Source organism: Octodon degus, unplaced genomic scaffold, assembly GCF_000260255.1.
Source record: "Octodon degus isolate 3935 unplaced genomic scaffold, OctDeg1.0 scaffold00127, whole genome shotgun sequence".
NCBI classification, from domain to species: Eukaryota; Metazoa; Chordata; class Mammalia; order Rodentia; family Octodontidae; genus Octodon; species Octodon degus.
Genome location: NW_004524703.1, coordinates 4,965,844 through 4,980,496, shown reverse-complemented (window position 1 = coordinate 4,980,496; position 14,653 = coordinate 4,965,844). Strand labels below are relative to the sequence as shown.

At 42.8% G+C, this 14,653-nt stretch overlaps 1 protein-coding gene across 3 annotated transcripts in view; it reads right to left on the bottom strand.

Annotated features, from left to right (window-relative positions):
• Window positions 1–14,653, bottom strand: part of Tbce (tubulin folding cofactor E) — an 88,068-nt gene that overhangs the window by 8,113 nt on the left and 65,302 nt on the right. For all 3 annotated transcript variants that reach the window (XM_004640835.2, XM_023700844.1, XM_023700843.1), the window contains exons 5-12: window positions 11,616–11,704; window positions 9,356–9,455; window positions 7,350–7,452; window positions 4,064–4,140; window positions 1,929–2,024; window positions 1,296–1,360; window positions 1,144–1,208; window positions 607–759 (exon numbers count right to left, since the gene is read on the bottom strand). In XM_004640835.2, coding sequence (XP_004640892.2) covers window positions 607–759; window positions 1,144–1,208; window positions 1,296–1,360; window positions 1,929–2,024; window positions 4,064–4,140; window positions 7,350–7,452; window positions 9,356–9,455; window positions 11,616–11,704 — 748 coding nt within the window. The remainder of the gene's footprint in view (window positions 1–606; window positions 760–1,143; window positions 1,209–1,295; window positions 1,361–1,928; window positions 2,025–4,063; window positions 4,141–7,349; window positions 7,453–9,355; window positions 9,456–11,615; window positions 11,705–14,653) is intronic.

Sequence of the window (14,653 nt, the reverse complement as noted above, 5' to 3'; positions counted from 1 at the left end):
TCTATCTCTTAATTTCTTTCTTTTTTTTTTTTTTCGTTTTGTTTTTATAATGGTGGGAATGGATGGAACCCAGGGCTTCACACATGCTAGGCAAGTACTCTACCACAGAGGTACAATCTCAGTCTTTTTTTTCTTTTTTGGGGTTGGGGGAGTCTTTTTTGAGACAGGGTCTTGTTATGCAGTTCAGGTTGGCCTTGAGCTCACTTTGTAGCTCAGACTAATCTCAAACTCACAACGATCCTCTTGCCTCAGCCTCCCAAGCGCTGGGATTGCAAGCATGTTCCACCATGCCAGGCTCCCAGCCTTTTAAAAATACTTAGGGTCTCTAAGTTTCTCAGGCCTTGAGCTAGTGACCCTCCTGGGTCCCAAATAGCTAGGATTGCAGGTGGGATTACTCTGCCCCAAATATAATTTCTTTTTATGGCTTTTGGTTTTGGTCTAAAGAAAGTCTAGGACAGTGGTACATACCTCTAGTCCAGCTACTTGGGAGGCTGAGGCAAGGGAAGTCCCTTGAGCCCTGATGTTGAAGGTCATCTTGGGCAAGCTGATGAGACACCCCCTCCCCATCTCAAAAAAAATCTAAGTAGTCATGATACCAGCCCTCACCTCACATTTGTTCAGGGTCTTCAGCTGACTAATTTTGGCGATGATTAACTGCCGAATGGTCCGAGCCTCTTTGATGTTTTCAGTCAGGGGATTTCTTAGGCAGGACAATGCAGTCAGGCTCTGTAGCTTATCCAACTCATTGATAAATGACCACTGAAGGCCAACAAAAGAAAACAAATAAAAAGCAGCATGTTTCAGGCCTCTCTTAAAAATTACTCAAACTAGTTAGTAACAGAAAAACAAAGTCCCCAGTTCTAATTTGAGGCTAGGAAGGCATCAGCACCAAGCAGCCCATAGGAAGATCAACCAGACTTCTAAAGCACGCCACGCCACGCCACGCCACTGAGAATGACCAAGTCTGCCTAAATGTGAATCGAACACATTCCTCAATACTTCTGGCTTTATGAGAAGTTTCACTTGCAGGAAGCATTTCTTTTTGTATTTAAAATTTTTTTAACAGCAGAAGAAACCTTTGAACTCGGCTTGAGAGCGGAAACAAGTGAGTGTGTGCTGTGTGCACTCTGAAGCCACCCTTACGTGTGCTATCTTGTTGTCATTCACTAAAAGGTTCTGCAAGGACGGGAACATGGATGTCTTGCACCCTAGGAAGAAGAGAGTTAAATTACACAACAGAAGTGAAAAGAAATAGCCAATGTGTGGAGGGAGGGGAGTATATTAATGTTATGTACCAATTCCAGCATCCACAAAATGGATAGAAGAAATTCCAGTGTCAGAAAGGTTTAGTTGTTCTAATCTGAAATTAAAACACATCAGACTTGGTTATATAGAATATAAAACACTCTGAGCTGCCAACCCTCTGCCCTGGGTTTTCATGCAGGTCCAGTTCTGAGCACATAAAAGAACTCCTGATGGAGAAGGCGGGAGTTCTACAGTCCTAGAACATCCTGGATGCATACCCTAGAGTCAGCTGCTGTGCAGGTCTCGAGAGACACGGTCTTATTTCCCCAAGTTTTAACAAATGTAAAGTATTATACTAAGATATAATACTGTGAAGTATTATCACCATGGCCAAATAATACATTCCTTAAATTAGCACATAGTCCACATTTTATATGATTTACAAGTCCATCATCATAGTCATATTTCTACTGAGAAGGTATATATAGCATACCAAAATTCATTCCCTAGAAATTTACTAGGCCTCCCTACTACAATAGGTATGTTAGAAGTAAATCACCAAGGGGGTGAAAAAAAGCGGATATGCATGTGCCAGCTCTCCACGGGCATGTAATTGTCATGTACTGCACACGTGCACTGACAAAAGTAAAAATTGAAAAAAATCTTTAAAAAAAAAACATTACCTAGGCAGATAAGCAATCAGGAACAGCTGGTTTTCATCAACTATTGGGTTAGAGGCAAGGTCCAGTATCTTGAGAGATTGTAGAACATCAGTTGGTCTGTATGGAAAATAAAAATTTTCAATATGAATTATTTTCAGAGATATAACCTTAAAATACCTATACTTGGTATTAAGGTGGGTTGGGGGAGGGAGGAGGGTAGATATGGCCACACAAGGGCAACCTGAGGGACCCTGAGGTGAAGATGTTCCTGGCTGAGGCAGCTTCAGTATCCTGTTTGTGATACTCTGCCAGAGATCTCAGCTTGTTACCTATGGGGAAAATGCGTAAGGGGGATAGGTGATCTCTATTATTTCTCCTTTTTAAAACATTTTTATCTATTTGATACAGGATCTCACTATGCAGCTTGGATTTCTGGTAATCCTCCTGTCTCAGCCTCCTCAGTGCTGGGAGTACAGTCACGCGTCACCACACCCAGTTTCTCGGCCAGCATGCCGTGCCCAGGGTTCCAGGGCCGGCATGGCCTGCAGTACCAGGGACTGAACTCAGGTCTTTGTGTTTGCCAGACAAGTGCTTATACCACTGAGTTATCTCCCTGACCCCTCTACTTCTTACAATTTTATATAGATTCCAAAGCATCTTAAAAAGTTTAATTGAAGCCAGACATCATGGCACACACCTATAATCCTAGCACTTGGGAGGATGAGGCAGGAGGATCACTGTGCGGAGACCAGCCTAGGCTACAAAGTGAGCTCAAGGCCAATCTGAACTGCAGAGCGAGACCCTGTCTCAAAAAGACAAAAAAAAAAAGTTTAATTGAAAAACTTCTGTATTGGCCTCTATAATCAATGAAACCATTCTGTATGATGAAAATCTTAATTTGAGGGCTCAGGATACAGCTTAGTGGTAAAGCACTTGCCTAGCATATATGAAGCCCGAGGTTCAGCCTCTAGCACCATAAAAACAAAACTCATTGATTTAAATATGAATTTGCTGAAATTTCCACTTGTGTGTATTTTACATAGTAGTTTAATATTATTAATAAAAGAGGGTGGTGAAGCTACATGTTTAAGAGAACATGCTTTTACATATACAGTGGCTAGTACAGTGATGTGACCAGGTAGTGCTGATTAATAATCTTATTTAGCTGGCTGTGGGGGTGCAAGCTATAATCCCAACTACTTGGGAGACTGAGGCAAGAACATCACAAGTTCAAGGCCAGTCTGGGCAATGCAGTGCAAAATAAAAAGGGGTTAGAGATAATAGGTCAGAGGCAGAGTAACCCTGAATTTACTCACTAGTTTCATCAAAAAAAGAAAACATTTATTTGATCCTAGGCAAAAAATCAGGAAGAAGGTGCTCAGCATAGCCTAGAGAACTTCATTTAGAAACTACTAGTCAAGGCCAGCAATATAGCTCAGCAGACTAAAGTGCCTGCTTAGGCAAGCTTAGGCAAGCACGGGGACTGCAGTTTGATCCCCGGCACGGGAGGCATAGTGGCACATGCCTGTAATCCCAGCACTGGGGAGGCTGAAAGGAGGATCACCACAAATCCAAGCTCTGTAGTACAACCCTGCAACAACCAAATACATTTAAAAAAAAAAGAAGAAGAAACAACTAGTCATAGATGTTTATGTAAAACTGTTACGCTTCAAGGATGAGTGTAGTGGCACACACCTGTAATCCTAGCAGTTGGAAGGCTGAGGCAGGAGGATTGCCATGAGTTTGAGTCTAGCATGGGCTATAAGGCCAGCCATAGTGAGACCCTGTCTCAAAAAAAAAAAAAAACCCTCCAAAACTAGTAAGCTTCAAATACTTAATTAAGGATATCACTGGGCCGAGGAGATGGCTCAGTAGGATAAGTGCTTCCCTGGCAAGTGCAAGGGCCTGAGTTCAATCCCCGGTTCTGGAAAAAAAAAAAAAAAATCAGAACCACATGTGTAAACATCTTTAAAAAAAAAAAAAGGATATCACTGATCAGTTTACAATTTGAACCAATTAGTGACATTTCAGTTGACATTTTAATTTTTGAAGGGAATGAATAAGTGCTTTCAAATGTCCTTCTAAAATTTTATCTTAGATATAACCAACTCAGAATGATTAAATGGCAGCTGGTGCACTGAAGTAAACCTTGTTACCTTTCTGAAATGTGAATCCTGTTTGCACTGAGGTACAGCTCCTCAAGGACTGGCCACCCAGGGGCACAGCAGAGGACCTGAAAGGAAAACAGCTCAGGTGACACGGCTACTGGTATTTCTGTGTTTCTTCCTCCTGTTCCCCGCCACAGTCCCACAGGAACTCCTTTAGTCACTGCTTAGAAATCCCCCAGGGACATCTCACACGGGCTGCTGCTGCTACAAAGTGGAGCTAAAATGCTGACCCAACAACTCAAAAGTCTGTTTAGCCAAAGAAAGGAATGGCACGGACCAGCCTCCCTCGGTTCTAAATGCCAGTTGGTGTGTGCAGAGTGCACTGACCAGCAAGGAAGACCTTGACCCATCCTGGCAGCTGACACTGACAGATGAGCTGAGAAGTTATGCACATAGTTCCAAAAGTAACACCTGAGGAGACTCAACTGACTTTGAGAGACATATGTTAATTTTGACTGACATGTCTCACTTTAACTTGGTCTTAAATACCCAGCAGAAAAGTAAATGTATCAAAATAATACCACTGTAATAAAAGCTGGACATAAAAAGGGGCTCTAACCACTGACCCTTTCTGGCAGTTTCCAGCTACACAGGTAGCTGACCATTGTTATGAAACATTAAGGAAAAGAACTGCAGTGGACTCTATAATATAAAGCTCAGCAAGTCTTTAAATTCCTTAGCTAAAATTGTCCTTCAAACCCACCAAGCTCTTCATCATCTTACAGCTAAAACTGGAGGGACTCATGAAAGAAATATCAGATTTATAGATTACCTCCATTACTGCAGGGATTTAAGAGCTAACTCTTGATTATACATGCTTTAATTTCTTGGAAAATTTGTTTAGTTTTGCCTAGAGGCTGCCAGACTCCTAACTGATCGTGCAGATGGAACCAGTGACAAAGGTACCAGAGTCCTTTCACCAGGACTCACTAGATCAGCCTTGTGAAGGGAGCTCATAACTGCTAAACTGCAGCATGACTTCTAGCCAAGGCCCCTTACATTAGCTTTCTGGAGGAGACCCCTAACTGTGTCTCCCCTACATTGACCCTTCTCAGCTTAAAGCAGCGAGGTGGAAGCTACACCCTTCTCCCCTAACTGCAGTTAGGAATCCCTCTTCAGAGGAATTATCAGTATTATAGATGGCTAAGTTAGGTGAAAATATTGTAGGCAGAGACAGGGCTGGTCCTCAAAGGAGTCATGGTAGATGATGGGAATCTATGGAGACTGTGACTGGAGGCCAGTCTTTGTATCTTTAGAAGATTAAAGTCACAAAAGCCAGGTTTGCATACTTCCCTAAAGGATAAAGGGAAGCTTGAGATTACTGGCATCTGCTCTTTGAGATTTGCCATTATCTCATAAGGGCTGGGGCATCCTCTCACCCCCTAAGTCTAGTAAGACATAAAACAAGACAACAGATTACTGACCAATGTTAATGGTGTCACACATACGTACTCGCTGCTACTGGGGCAATATTACCTAAATGGCTATACTTATAGTCTTATTGGTTGATCATAACTTTGATTCACATTGTACCCACCTCATGATTTTGCTCTATAAAACTCCATCTGAGAAGTGACCTTGTTTGTAACCTGTTTTGGACCCCTCCTGGCTCTAAGAAACTATTCTAGTCCTCATTCATTTTCTCCAAGAAATCTTTCTGCTTAAAATAATAATAATACATTGTCCAAGCAAAATGGTTCAGTGACTTTGAAACTTTTTCCCAAGCATACTGCCAATCTTTCTCTCATGAATTTCCAAGTGTCTTTATTATCCTGAGACTAAGTCTACATATGTAGAAAGACAGTGAAACTCTACCAAGGACGGATCTGGAAAAGGGGTGCCAGGGCTTTGGCCAGGTCTAGGTTGCAAGTGAAAGGGCTCCGAGTCAGAGGAACAGGGGTTGAGGGTATTTGAAGGCAGCAAAGCCCTGAGAGAAGGCAGCACCAGATGCAAGTGCCCCGAACAGTAAGTCCCCAGCTTAGGAGGATTTGAGTTTCAAACTTGCAGATACAAATGAACTTCAGGTTACAGATATTCATGAATGTGAAAAAATTATGGAAGTGGCACATGTGATTACTGGACATTGTCTTTTTTTTTTTTTTTTTTTTTTTTTTTTTTGAGACAGGTTCTTGTTATGTAGTCCAGGATAGCCTTGAACCTCAGCCCCAGCCTTGCACTTGTGATCTTCCTGCCTTATCTCCCAAGTGCTAGGATTACAGGTATGTGCCCCCATACCCAACTTGTGCAGCTGCGCACTTACTATACAGTAGGATAGTGTACAGAAGTACAGAGCTCAATTGGAGCCCAGGAGGTCCTGAAGCAAGAAGAAAAGCAGGGGTGAGGAGGAAAGGACTGCTAAGAAGCACAGAGCAGTAAACACGAAAACAAAAGTGAAGATAACTGAGACTGGACAGATGCAGAAAGAAGGAAGACACCACATTCTTATACCACAAATTGTCTACCAGTATTACAGTTGCAAAGAACAAGGACAAGGTCCTGGAACATCTAGCTGGGCATGGTGGTGCATGCCTATAATCCCAGAACTCAGAAGGCTGAGGCAGGAGAATTGCATGAGTTTGAGGCCAGCCAGAACTATGTAATGAGTTCAAGGTCAGCCTGGGCTACACAGTGATCCCCAGAGTAAGAAAAAAAAAAAAAAGATCATAGACCATGTGAAGTTTTCTGTGCTTATTAATAAAGCCAACAATAATATCCAGAAAGCACAGCCAAGTGATAGAGGAGATAGAAAAACTTTTCAGTGTGTGGAGTAGGATCAACATCGACTCCTACTCGGCTTAATGCCTATTCTGAAAAAGATAAAGTCTGTTGGAAAATCAGGATGCATCTTTTACCCAAGACTGACTCTGTCAGACTTACAAACAAATCCAACTTATGAATGTATTCCTCCCAGAACAGAACTCATTCTTAAGTCAGGTGCCATAGACCCAGGGCCCACTTCTGAGCCCAGCTGTCCACAGGAGATGGGGCTGGGCCCTGGGAGCCCCTGCAGCAGTGGAAGTAGTCTCCTTTACCACTGCTGTTGGAAGATGGGGAGGGATGCGGGAGGGGAAGACTAGCAAAGAACCTGGACTCCTAGATATAAAATTCTACTTCATTACAATGACTTTTAAACTCCTCTCTGTAAGGCAAATTTAAAAATCCTATTATTTGCATAATAGCATGATTAAAATAAAGTCACACTTACACTTTAATTCCTTATTAAAACATTTTAAATTGCTTATTTCTATGTAGTGAACCAAACAAATATGATTACCTCTGCCCATGTTATTCCTGTTCGATTGAGGACTAAAACCTTCAGTGTAGAAAATGCTCCAGTTAGAGATGGTGAAGCAGAAGGAAACTTCAGTTTATTTTCACTGTATAGAAAGAGAAGACATTGCTGTACAAGACCCAACAAAATCACTGAAAGCAACAAGCAGGGTGTTTGGTTTGTTTCAACTCTAAAATGAAATTCTATCAAAAACAAAGTGAGTCAAGAATAGCTAGTTTTTAATATCTGCAACAGACAGCGGATATAAAGGGGCCAAGAGGTTCAGGCAGCAGTGTGGGGCTGGAGGTGTCTGGTGTCGCTGGCTACAGGGCTGAACATAGCAACATGAAGACCCCTCTCACTAAGTCTTGCCCACATGCTAGATAGGGCTAAAATTCTGCTTCCTTAATATGGATGTCTGCCCTTGTGCTATTCAGATGGATAAGTAACTGGTCTTTAAAATTTCTCTCAAAAGCCTCATCTCAGTTTGGGGCCAGCATGGACTACATAGTAAATTCAAGGCCAGCCTGCACCACATAGCAAGACACTTTCAAAAACAAAACAAAACAACCTGGTCAGGCATGGTGGTATATGCCTATAATTTCAGCAGTGTGGGAGCTAGCCTAGGTAATTTAGCAAGACAATATCAAAATAACATAATGAAGAAGAAGAATATGCTGATGATGTAGTTCAGTTAAAAGTCCTGTGTTCAGTCCCCAATCTGTAAAAAAAAAGAAACACATAAACACAAACACACAGAGAGGGAAAAACATCATATACCCATTTCTCTGTGGAGGACCTGACCAATTGTTCTGCTGTGCCTGACTTAGATAGATAAAGGCCAATCATATATGAAAAGGTGGTTCAGAAATGAGCAGGGGCTGGCCACAGGTGCACACCTACAATCCCAGCACTAAGGAGTCAGAGGCAGGAGGGTTGTGAGTTCCAGGCCAGCCTGGGCTACATAATGAGACTGTTTCTTTAAACAAACAAGCAGCAAAAAGAGAAGGATGGAAGTGGGGATGTAGCTCTGGCAGCACCTGCCTAGCTTGGGTTCCTTTCTCAGCACCAAAAAGACTGGAGGAAGGGAGAGGCTATGAGAGAATGAAGGGACTGGCTGAGTCCTTGGAAAGTTAGGTTGTAAAATTACCCAAGTAGTATTAATAAGATAGATAAAGTAAAAAATCCATATCAGAACCAAATGAAACAGTATCCTATTCAAACTACTCATTACTAAAGCAATCAAATGTTAGAAGCTTCCAATTAAACAGGTACTTTTTGTGTGTGCAGGTTCTCACTACGCAGCTCGGACTTGTAGTGATCCTTCTGTTTTCAGCCTCGCTAGCCTGCTCTCAGTCACTGGCTCAGCATGCCTGGGGATGGGGCTGGCATGGCATGTGGTGCCAGGGATTGAACCCTGGTCCCTGCACTTGCCTGAACAGGTGCTTAGTCCACTGAGCTATCCCATCGGCCCTTAAACAAGAACTTTTAACGTCACCTCTCTTCTGCTCCCCAGCTGTGCATCACCTCCCTCCACGTTCCCTCCTTTATGGTCAGGCTTATGAGAAGCCTGAAGATCTTCCAGCTCAGTATGTCTGCCTGCCTCATCATCCTCCAATCAAAAAAGACAAAACACTTACTAATGAATTACCTCATGTGCCCATGAAGAATAAATTAATCCCAGCAATGAGTAAGGTGAGGCAGGAAGGTTCCTAGTTGGAGTCCCACCTGGCACCTTAGCAAGACCCTGTCTCAAAATAAAGAATAGTGTGGCTCAGTGTGAAGGCCCTGGGTTCACAATCCCCAGTACAAATAATAGTAATACTAGTAAGTTCCTCTTAGGTAAATTCAAGTGAGCCAAAATCAAACCTGTGGGGAATGAAAGCTCTGTCCAGCAGCAACCTTCTCTGGCTTTGTCTCATCTGCCTCATGCCCACTGAGACGTTCGGATGGGCAAGGACACTAGGAGCTTCACAGTTTGGGACAGTAAGGCAGCTAAGGGGCCATACCTCAGATTCAGAGCCTCCAGGTGCTTGAGCTGATTGGCGATACAGATCACTTCATCCCAGGATGACAAGAGGTTTTTTGACAAATCTATTTCTCTGATATCTAAAAGGACATGGTTAAGATATAGTAATTTCCAAAGATTCATGAAAGACATAAAAATACCTCTTAATTCTGGACTGTGGGATCTTTTTACTTTATAGTCTCTAGTCAAAGGCACACAGTAGTACTTTTTATCTTTTAAATTACCCAACTGTTAACTCAAAAGCTAAAAAATTGGTCATATACTCAAAACTTAAGACAGACACATATAATCAACCAAGTGTCATAATTGTAGCATTATCCAATAAAAAAAAAAGAGCCAGGGAGATGGCTCAGTGGAATAAGCACTTCCCTGGCAAGTGCAAGGGCCTGAGTTCAATCCCTGGTTCCGCAAAAAAAAAAAAAAAAAAAAAAAAAAAAACAGCCAACAAAGAAAGGGAAAGAATCCGTGATTGTGACTAACTCATGAAGCATCTACAGAGGACTTTAAAGGCCTCCTGTGCCACAGAGCAGCTGCAGGCCTCCAGCAAGCACAGCCCCTCTCTAGAAGTGGCCTTGCTGTGCCCATGGGAACCCTTAGCACACGCTGTCCAAGGGGAGGAAACAGGGCAGCCTGGACACAGGTTCAGAAGTGCCAAGAACAACAGTCTTGGGCAGCTGGCAGCAGACAGTGCGATGCCTACTGCTCCAGTCCTAGGATTCGGAGGTGCGCAGGAGAAAGCCAGGTAAAAGAGCTGATTAACCAATGTAACCGAAGGCCAGGGGCAGTGGCTGTGCCAACAGCAAGGGGCCCATTTTAGCAAAGCCCCGCTGAGAGAGAAGAGCAGCATAGAGCAGGACTGGACCAGTTAAAGGGGAGCTTATGCTTTAATCTGACACATGTGGCTCTTACTCAGTTTCCTCCTCTATCCCACAAGGAATTACTGAGAGCCAGGAGGACAGCAGCGTGCAAAGCAAGGTCTAGGTGGGCAAAAGCCGGTGGGTGGGCAGTGCCTCCAGTGTTTCTCTAACAGGTACATACTTGGTGACAGTGCAGGCACACGGGGAGGGGTTTATACATGGCACAGATGGGGCTTGGGTGCCAGAAAGGAGGTTATAAAGGCTGTTGGGGCTAGGTCAGTGTCACAAAGGGACTGGCAGGGCATTTATGTCTTTGCTTGGCTCTGCCTAACACAGGAAGTACTTTACGGTTTGGAACAGAGCAATGGGACCTGTTTCAGGGCTTTAGAACCACTCAAACCAGGTGTGATGGTGCAAGTCTATAATCCAGCACTCAGAAGGTTGAGGCAGGAAGATCACCTCAAGTTTAAGGACAGCCTGGGCAACACCGTGCATTTAGGACCAGCATATACTACACAGTAATGGAAGAAAATAAAACAGGCTGGGCATGGTGGTGCATCATAACACACAGCAGGTTGACACAGGAGGATTGCCGCAAGTTCAGAGCCAACCTAGGATACACAGTGAGTTGAAAGCCCACCTGAACTGCATAGTGAGACACTCAAAAAAAGTCACTCTGCTGCAGATTTGGGCTATAAACTGAAGGAAATCAGAGGCAGGAAGTCTGTACAACATGAGTATAAAACTGACCATAAACTGCTACCTTTTGCATAAATTATCATTTAGAACTCGGGCAGACTTAGAGAACTGGGGAAAGAGCTTTAAAGTTCAGAAGCAGTCTATTTGATTTGCCACTGAGAATGTTTTAACTTAGCAGCTATGTTTTTAGTTGTGGACATAAAAGCAACAGATGGCAAGGAACACAAAGCCAGAAAGAGTGCTGCTGCTCTTCCTAGAAGCTGGTGAGAAGGCAGTGCAGGCTAGCACAGTGCTCCCCAGACTGCTGGCTCCTGACTGTGCCTCTGCTGTCCCAGCCTCACTGCACAGTCTTGCTCAGACCTCACTGCAGAGAGCACCTACTCCCAGCTGCTGAGGGAGGCAGAGGCAAAGGTTTACTACCTGCCAAGTGTGTTCCTTTGTAAAAACCCCATCTAGAACATCCACCGAACAGCCTGCCACCAGGGTGCGCCCACACTGCTTCACCTGCAAGCGTGGGCTCTGTGAAGGCAATTCATCCATCTGGGCAGTGGCCACCCCACATGAAGCTGAGTGGTACTTAAGGAGAGAATTGGGGAGAATGGACAGCGAGCGTACAACCAGCATTGTCTGGCACAGGTACCAAACCAGTCAGCACCTAGCAGCCAACTGTCATGAAAAGGATACTCTGACACGCTTTGGCGATCCCTTCTTTTTCACCAGCACAACTCACTGCACAGTTAATCAGAGAAACTTCTTTCAAATTGCTCAGCTGACTGCAGGAAAAAGAGAGCTCATAGTTCACATAAGCATAGATACTGCCCATTGGTCCTTTTAATACAAGCATTTCAGACACAAAAAGGTACTGAAAATCACAAATACTAGTAGCTGCTACCCAAAGGAAGAATATGTTACAAAAAAAAATGAAAACATTACACATGCAAGTAGTCCTGTGTCCTGGTCCATAACACACTCCTCCTCTCCCACTCCCCACGGGAAACGAGACATTTATCTAATCCTGTCTTTGCCTTCCTTCCTGCAGTACTAGGGAAGAAACCCAGGGCCTCACGCATGCTGGGCAAGCATCCAACCTACTACTGACCTATAGTCCCAGCCCTAAATCTTTCCTAGTCCCTTCACTATATACTACCATGTCCCTAAACAATTATGGCATTTGTGTATATAATGAAATGATATAAATGCTGCCCTATTACACAGAGGCTCTTGCAACTTACCTTTTCCCCATCACACTATATTGTTCAGCAATTAGGCTGAGCGCTGCTGACACACAAGGTTACAAAACATTTTCATACCTGATAGCTTTTTACTATATAAATAGAACATTACTAGTTTTTTGACTCTTCAGTTGACATCTGGATCACTCCTAACAATGCTGAAGTAACTCACAGACTCTCTAGGGATACACCCCAGACAGTGCAGATGCAATTTCACTAATACTCTCTGTAGCCTTTTTATTAAATAAAAAAAGAGAAGAAAAAGCTCTCAGTTGCCTAGGCTAATCTTAAACTCACCTTTCTCTTACTTCAGCCTTGCCAGTACATGGGATCACAGACATGTGACACTGCACCTGGTTATACTTTATTATTTTTTAAAAATCCTTTATTTGGTACAGGGTCTCAGTACATAGCTCGGACTCATAGTGATCCTCCTGTCTCAGCCTCCCCAGCACTGTGATGACAAGTATGCATCACCACACCCAGTTTCAGTGGCCATCTCGGTGCAGGGCTTGCACAGCATGCGGTATTGGGAATCAAACTCAGGTTTTTGGGCTTACCAGGTAGATGCTTAGAACCCCGAGCTATCTCCCTGGCCTGTTCCTGGTTACAACAGCCTTTTTAAAAATTAACTGTAGGGCCAGCCAAATAGCTCAGCAGATGGGTTTGATCCCCAGACCGTGCTGGCCCTGCCCCTGGGAGGCGCTGAGAAGGCAGTTGAGACTGGGTGGCATGTGCCTGTAATCCTAGCTCTTGGAAGGCTGTAAACAGGTGGAGCACTATGAGTCTGATCTAGTAAGTAGTGAGACCCGGAACACCCTGTAGACCACCCTGTAACACCCTGTGATACAGGAAAAAAAAATTATGTTTATTGGTATATTTTAGGTATACATAATGATCACATTCATCATAGGGAATTTGTACCTATACATGATATAACTCGATTCTTTTTCTATTCCCTACCCTTCCTTCAACCTCTCTTCTCTTTATTTATAAAAGCTTTGTCTCCTTTGTTTCCTCATCATTTTTTTCCCCTTCCTTCCCACCTTCCCACTCCCTTGATCCCCTTCTTGTTTTAATATTTTCTATTTCACAATATCTAGTATGTATTTTGGTCCTTATTTACACTTTTGGTTCCTCACACAAAGAAACAACATAGTATTTACACGTGTTGTATTTATTTCACTTAAGGGTATGGTCTCAAGGTATATCCATTTACCGAGAAGTGTCTCAAGCTTACCCTTCTTTTTGGAAGAGTAGTACTCCGTATTTTTAAAAAGTCTTTACCCATTCATCAGTTGATGGGCATTTGGGTTGTTTCCAAGATTTAGCTATTATACACTGTGTTGATATAGACCCAGGTGTGCCTACATCGATGCAGTACGATGCTTTTAATTCTTCTGGGAAGATACCGAGAAGGGTTCCTTTTCCCTTACATCCCTGCCAGCATTTGTTATTGGTTATTTTTTAATAATAGCCATTCCTGCTGGGCTTGATGGTGCCCACCTGTAATCCCAGCACTTAGGAGGCTGAGGCAGGAGGACTGTTGCAAGTTTGAGAATAGCAGGAGCTACAAAGTGAGCTCAAGGCTGGCCTGAACTGCATAGTGAGATCTTGTCTCAAAAACAAAACAAAACAAAAAAAGCCATTCTTTCTGGAGTGAGAGGGACAGCAGACATTTTTTAATTGTTGAGTATCTGTGGCTTCTATTCATTTAAAAAAAAAGTCTATATATTATAATGTCTAAGGACACAGAATCTGGATCCAGACTATTGCACTTGGGTTCAAATCTCTTGGCATTAGACAGATTAAATAAATCTCTGTGTCTCCGACTTTGTGATGTCAAAATACTATTTATACACTGAAGTTCACTACACTCAGTGCAAAAACTATTCAGGTATGTATGGACAGATGAAAGGGGAAAAGAAACCCCAAAAACATGGTATGCAGATTCAGTGGAATATTGTTCAGCCTTAAAAAAAGGAGATTGCAATAAATGATACAGCATAGCTAAACACTAAGGACATTATATGCTAAGTGAAATAAGACAGATACCAAAAAACAAATGTACAGCTGAGTGCACACCTATAATCCTAGTTAGGAGGATTACAAATTCAAGGTCAGCCTGAACAACTTAGCAAGACCCCATCACAAAATAAAATAAGTTGTGATATAGCTTAGTGGCAGAGTGCTTGCCTAGCATGTGTGAGGCAGAGTCAACCCCCAGCTCAAGGGGGAGAAAAAAAAAAAAGACAAATACTGTATGATGCCATTTACTTCGGCAGCTGCCAGAGACTTGGGAGAGGAAAATGGGGAACAGTGGTTTAATAGAGACAGAGTTCGAGTTTGGGGTGATGAAAAAAATTCTAGGTTTGATTACAATTTGTGAATATTATTAACACGACTGAATTATATTCTTGGAAGTGATTAAGATGGTAAATTTCATACTATTTGTATTTTTACAATAATTTTTTTTAAATTTTTTTTTAT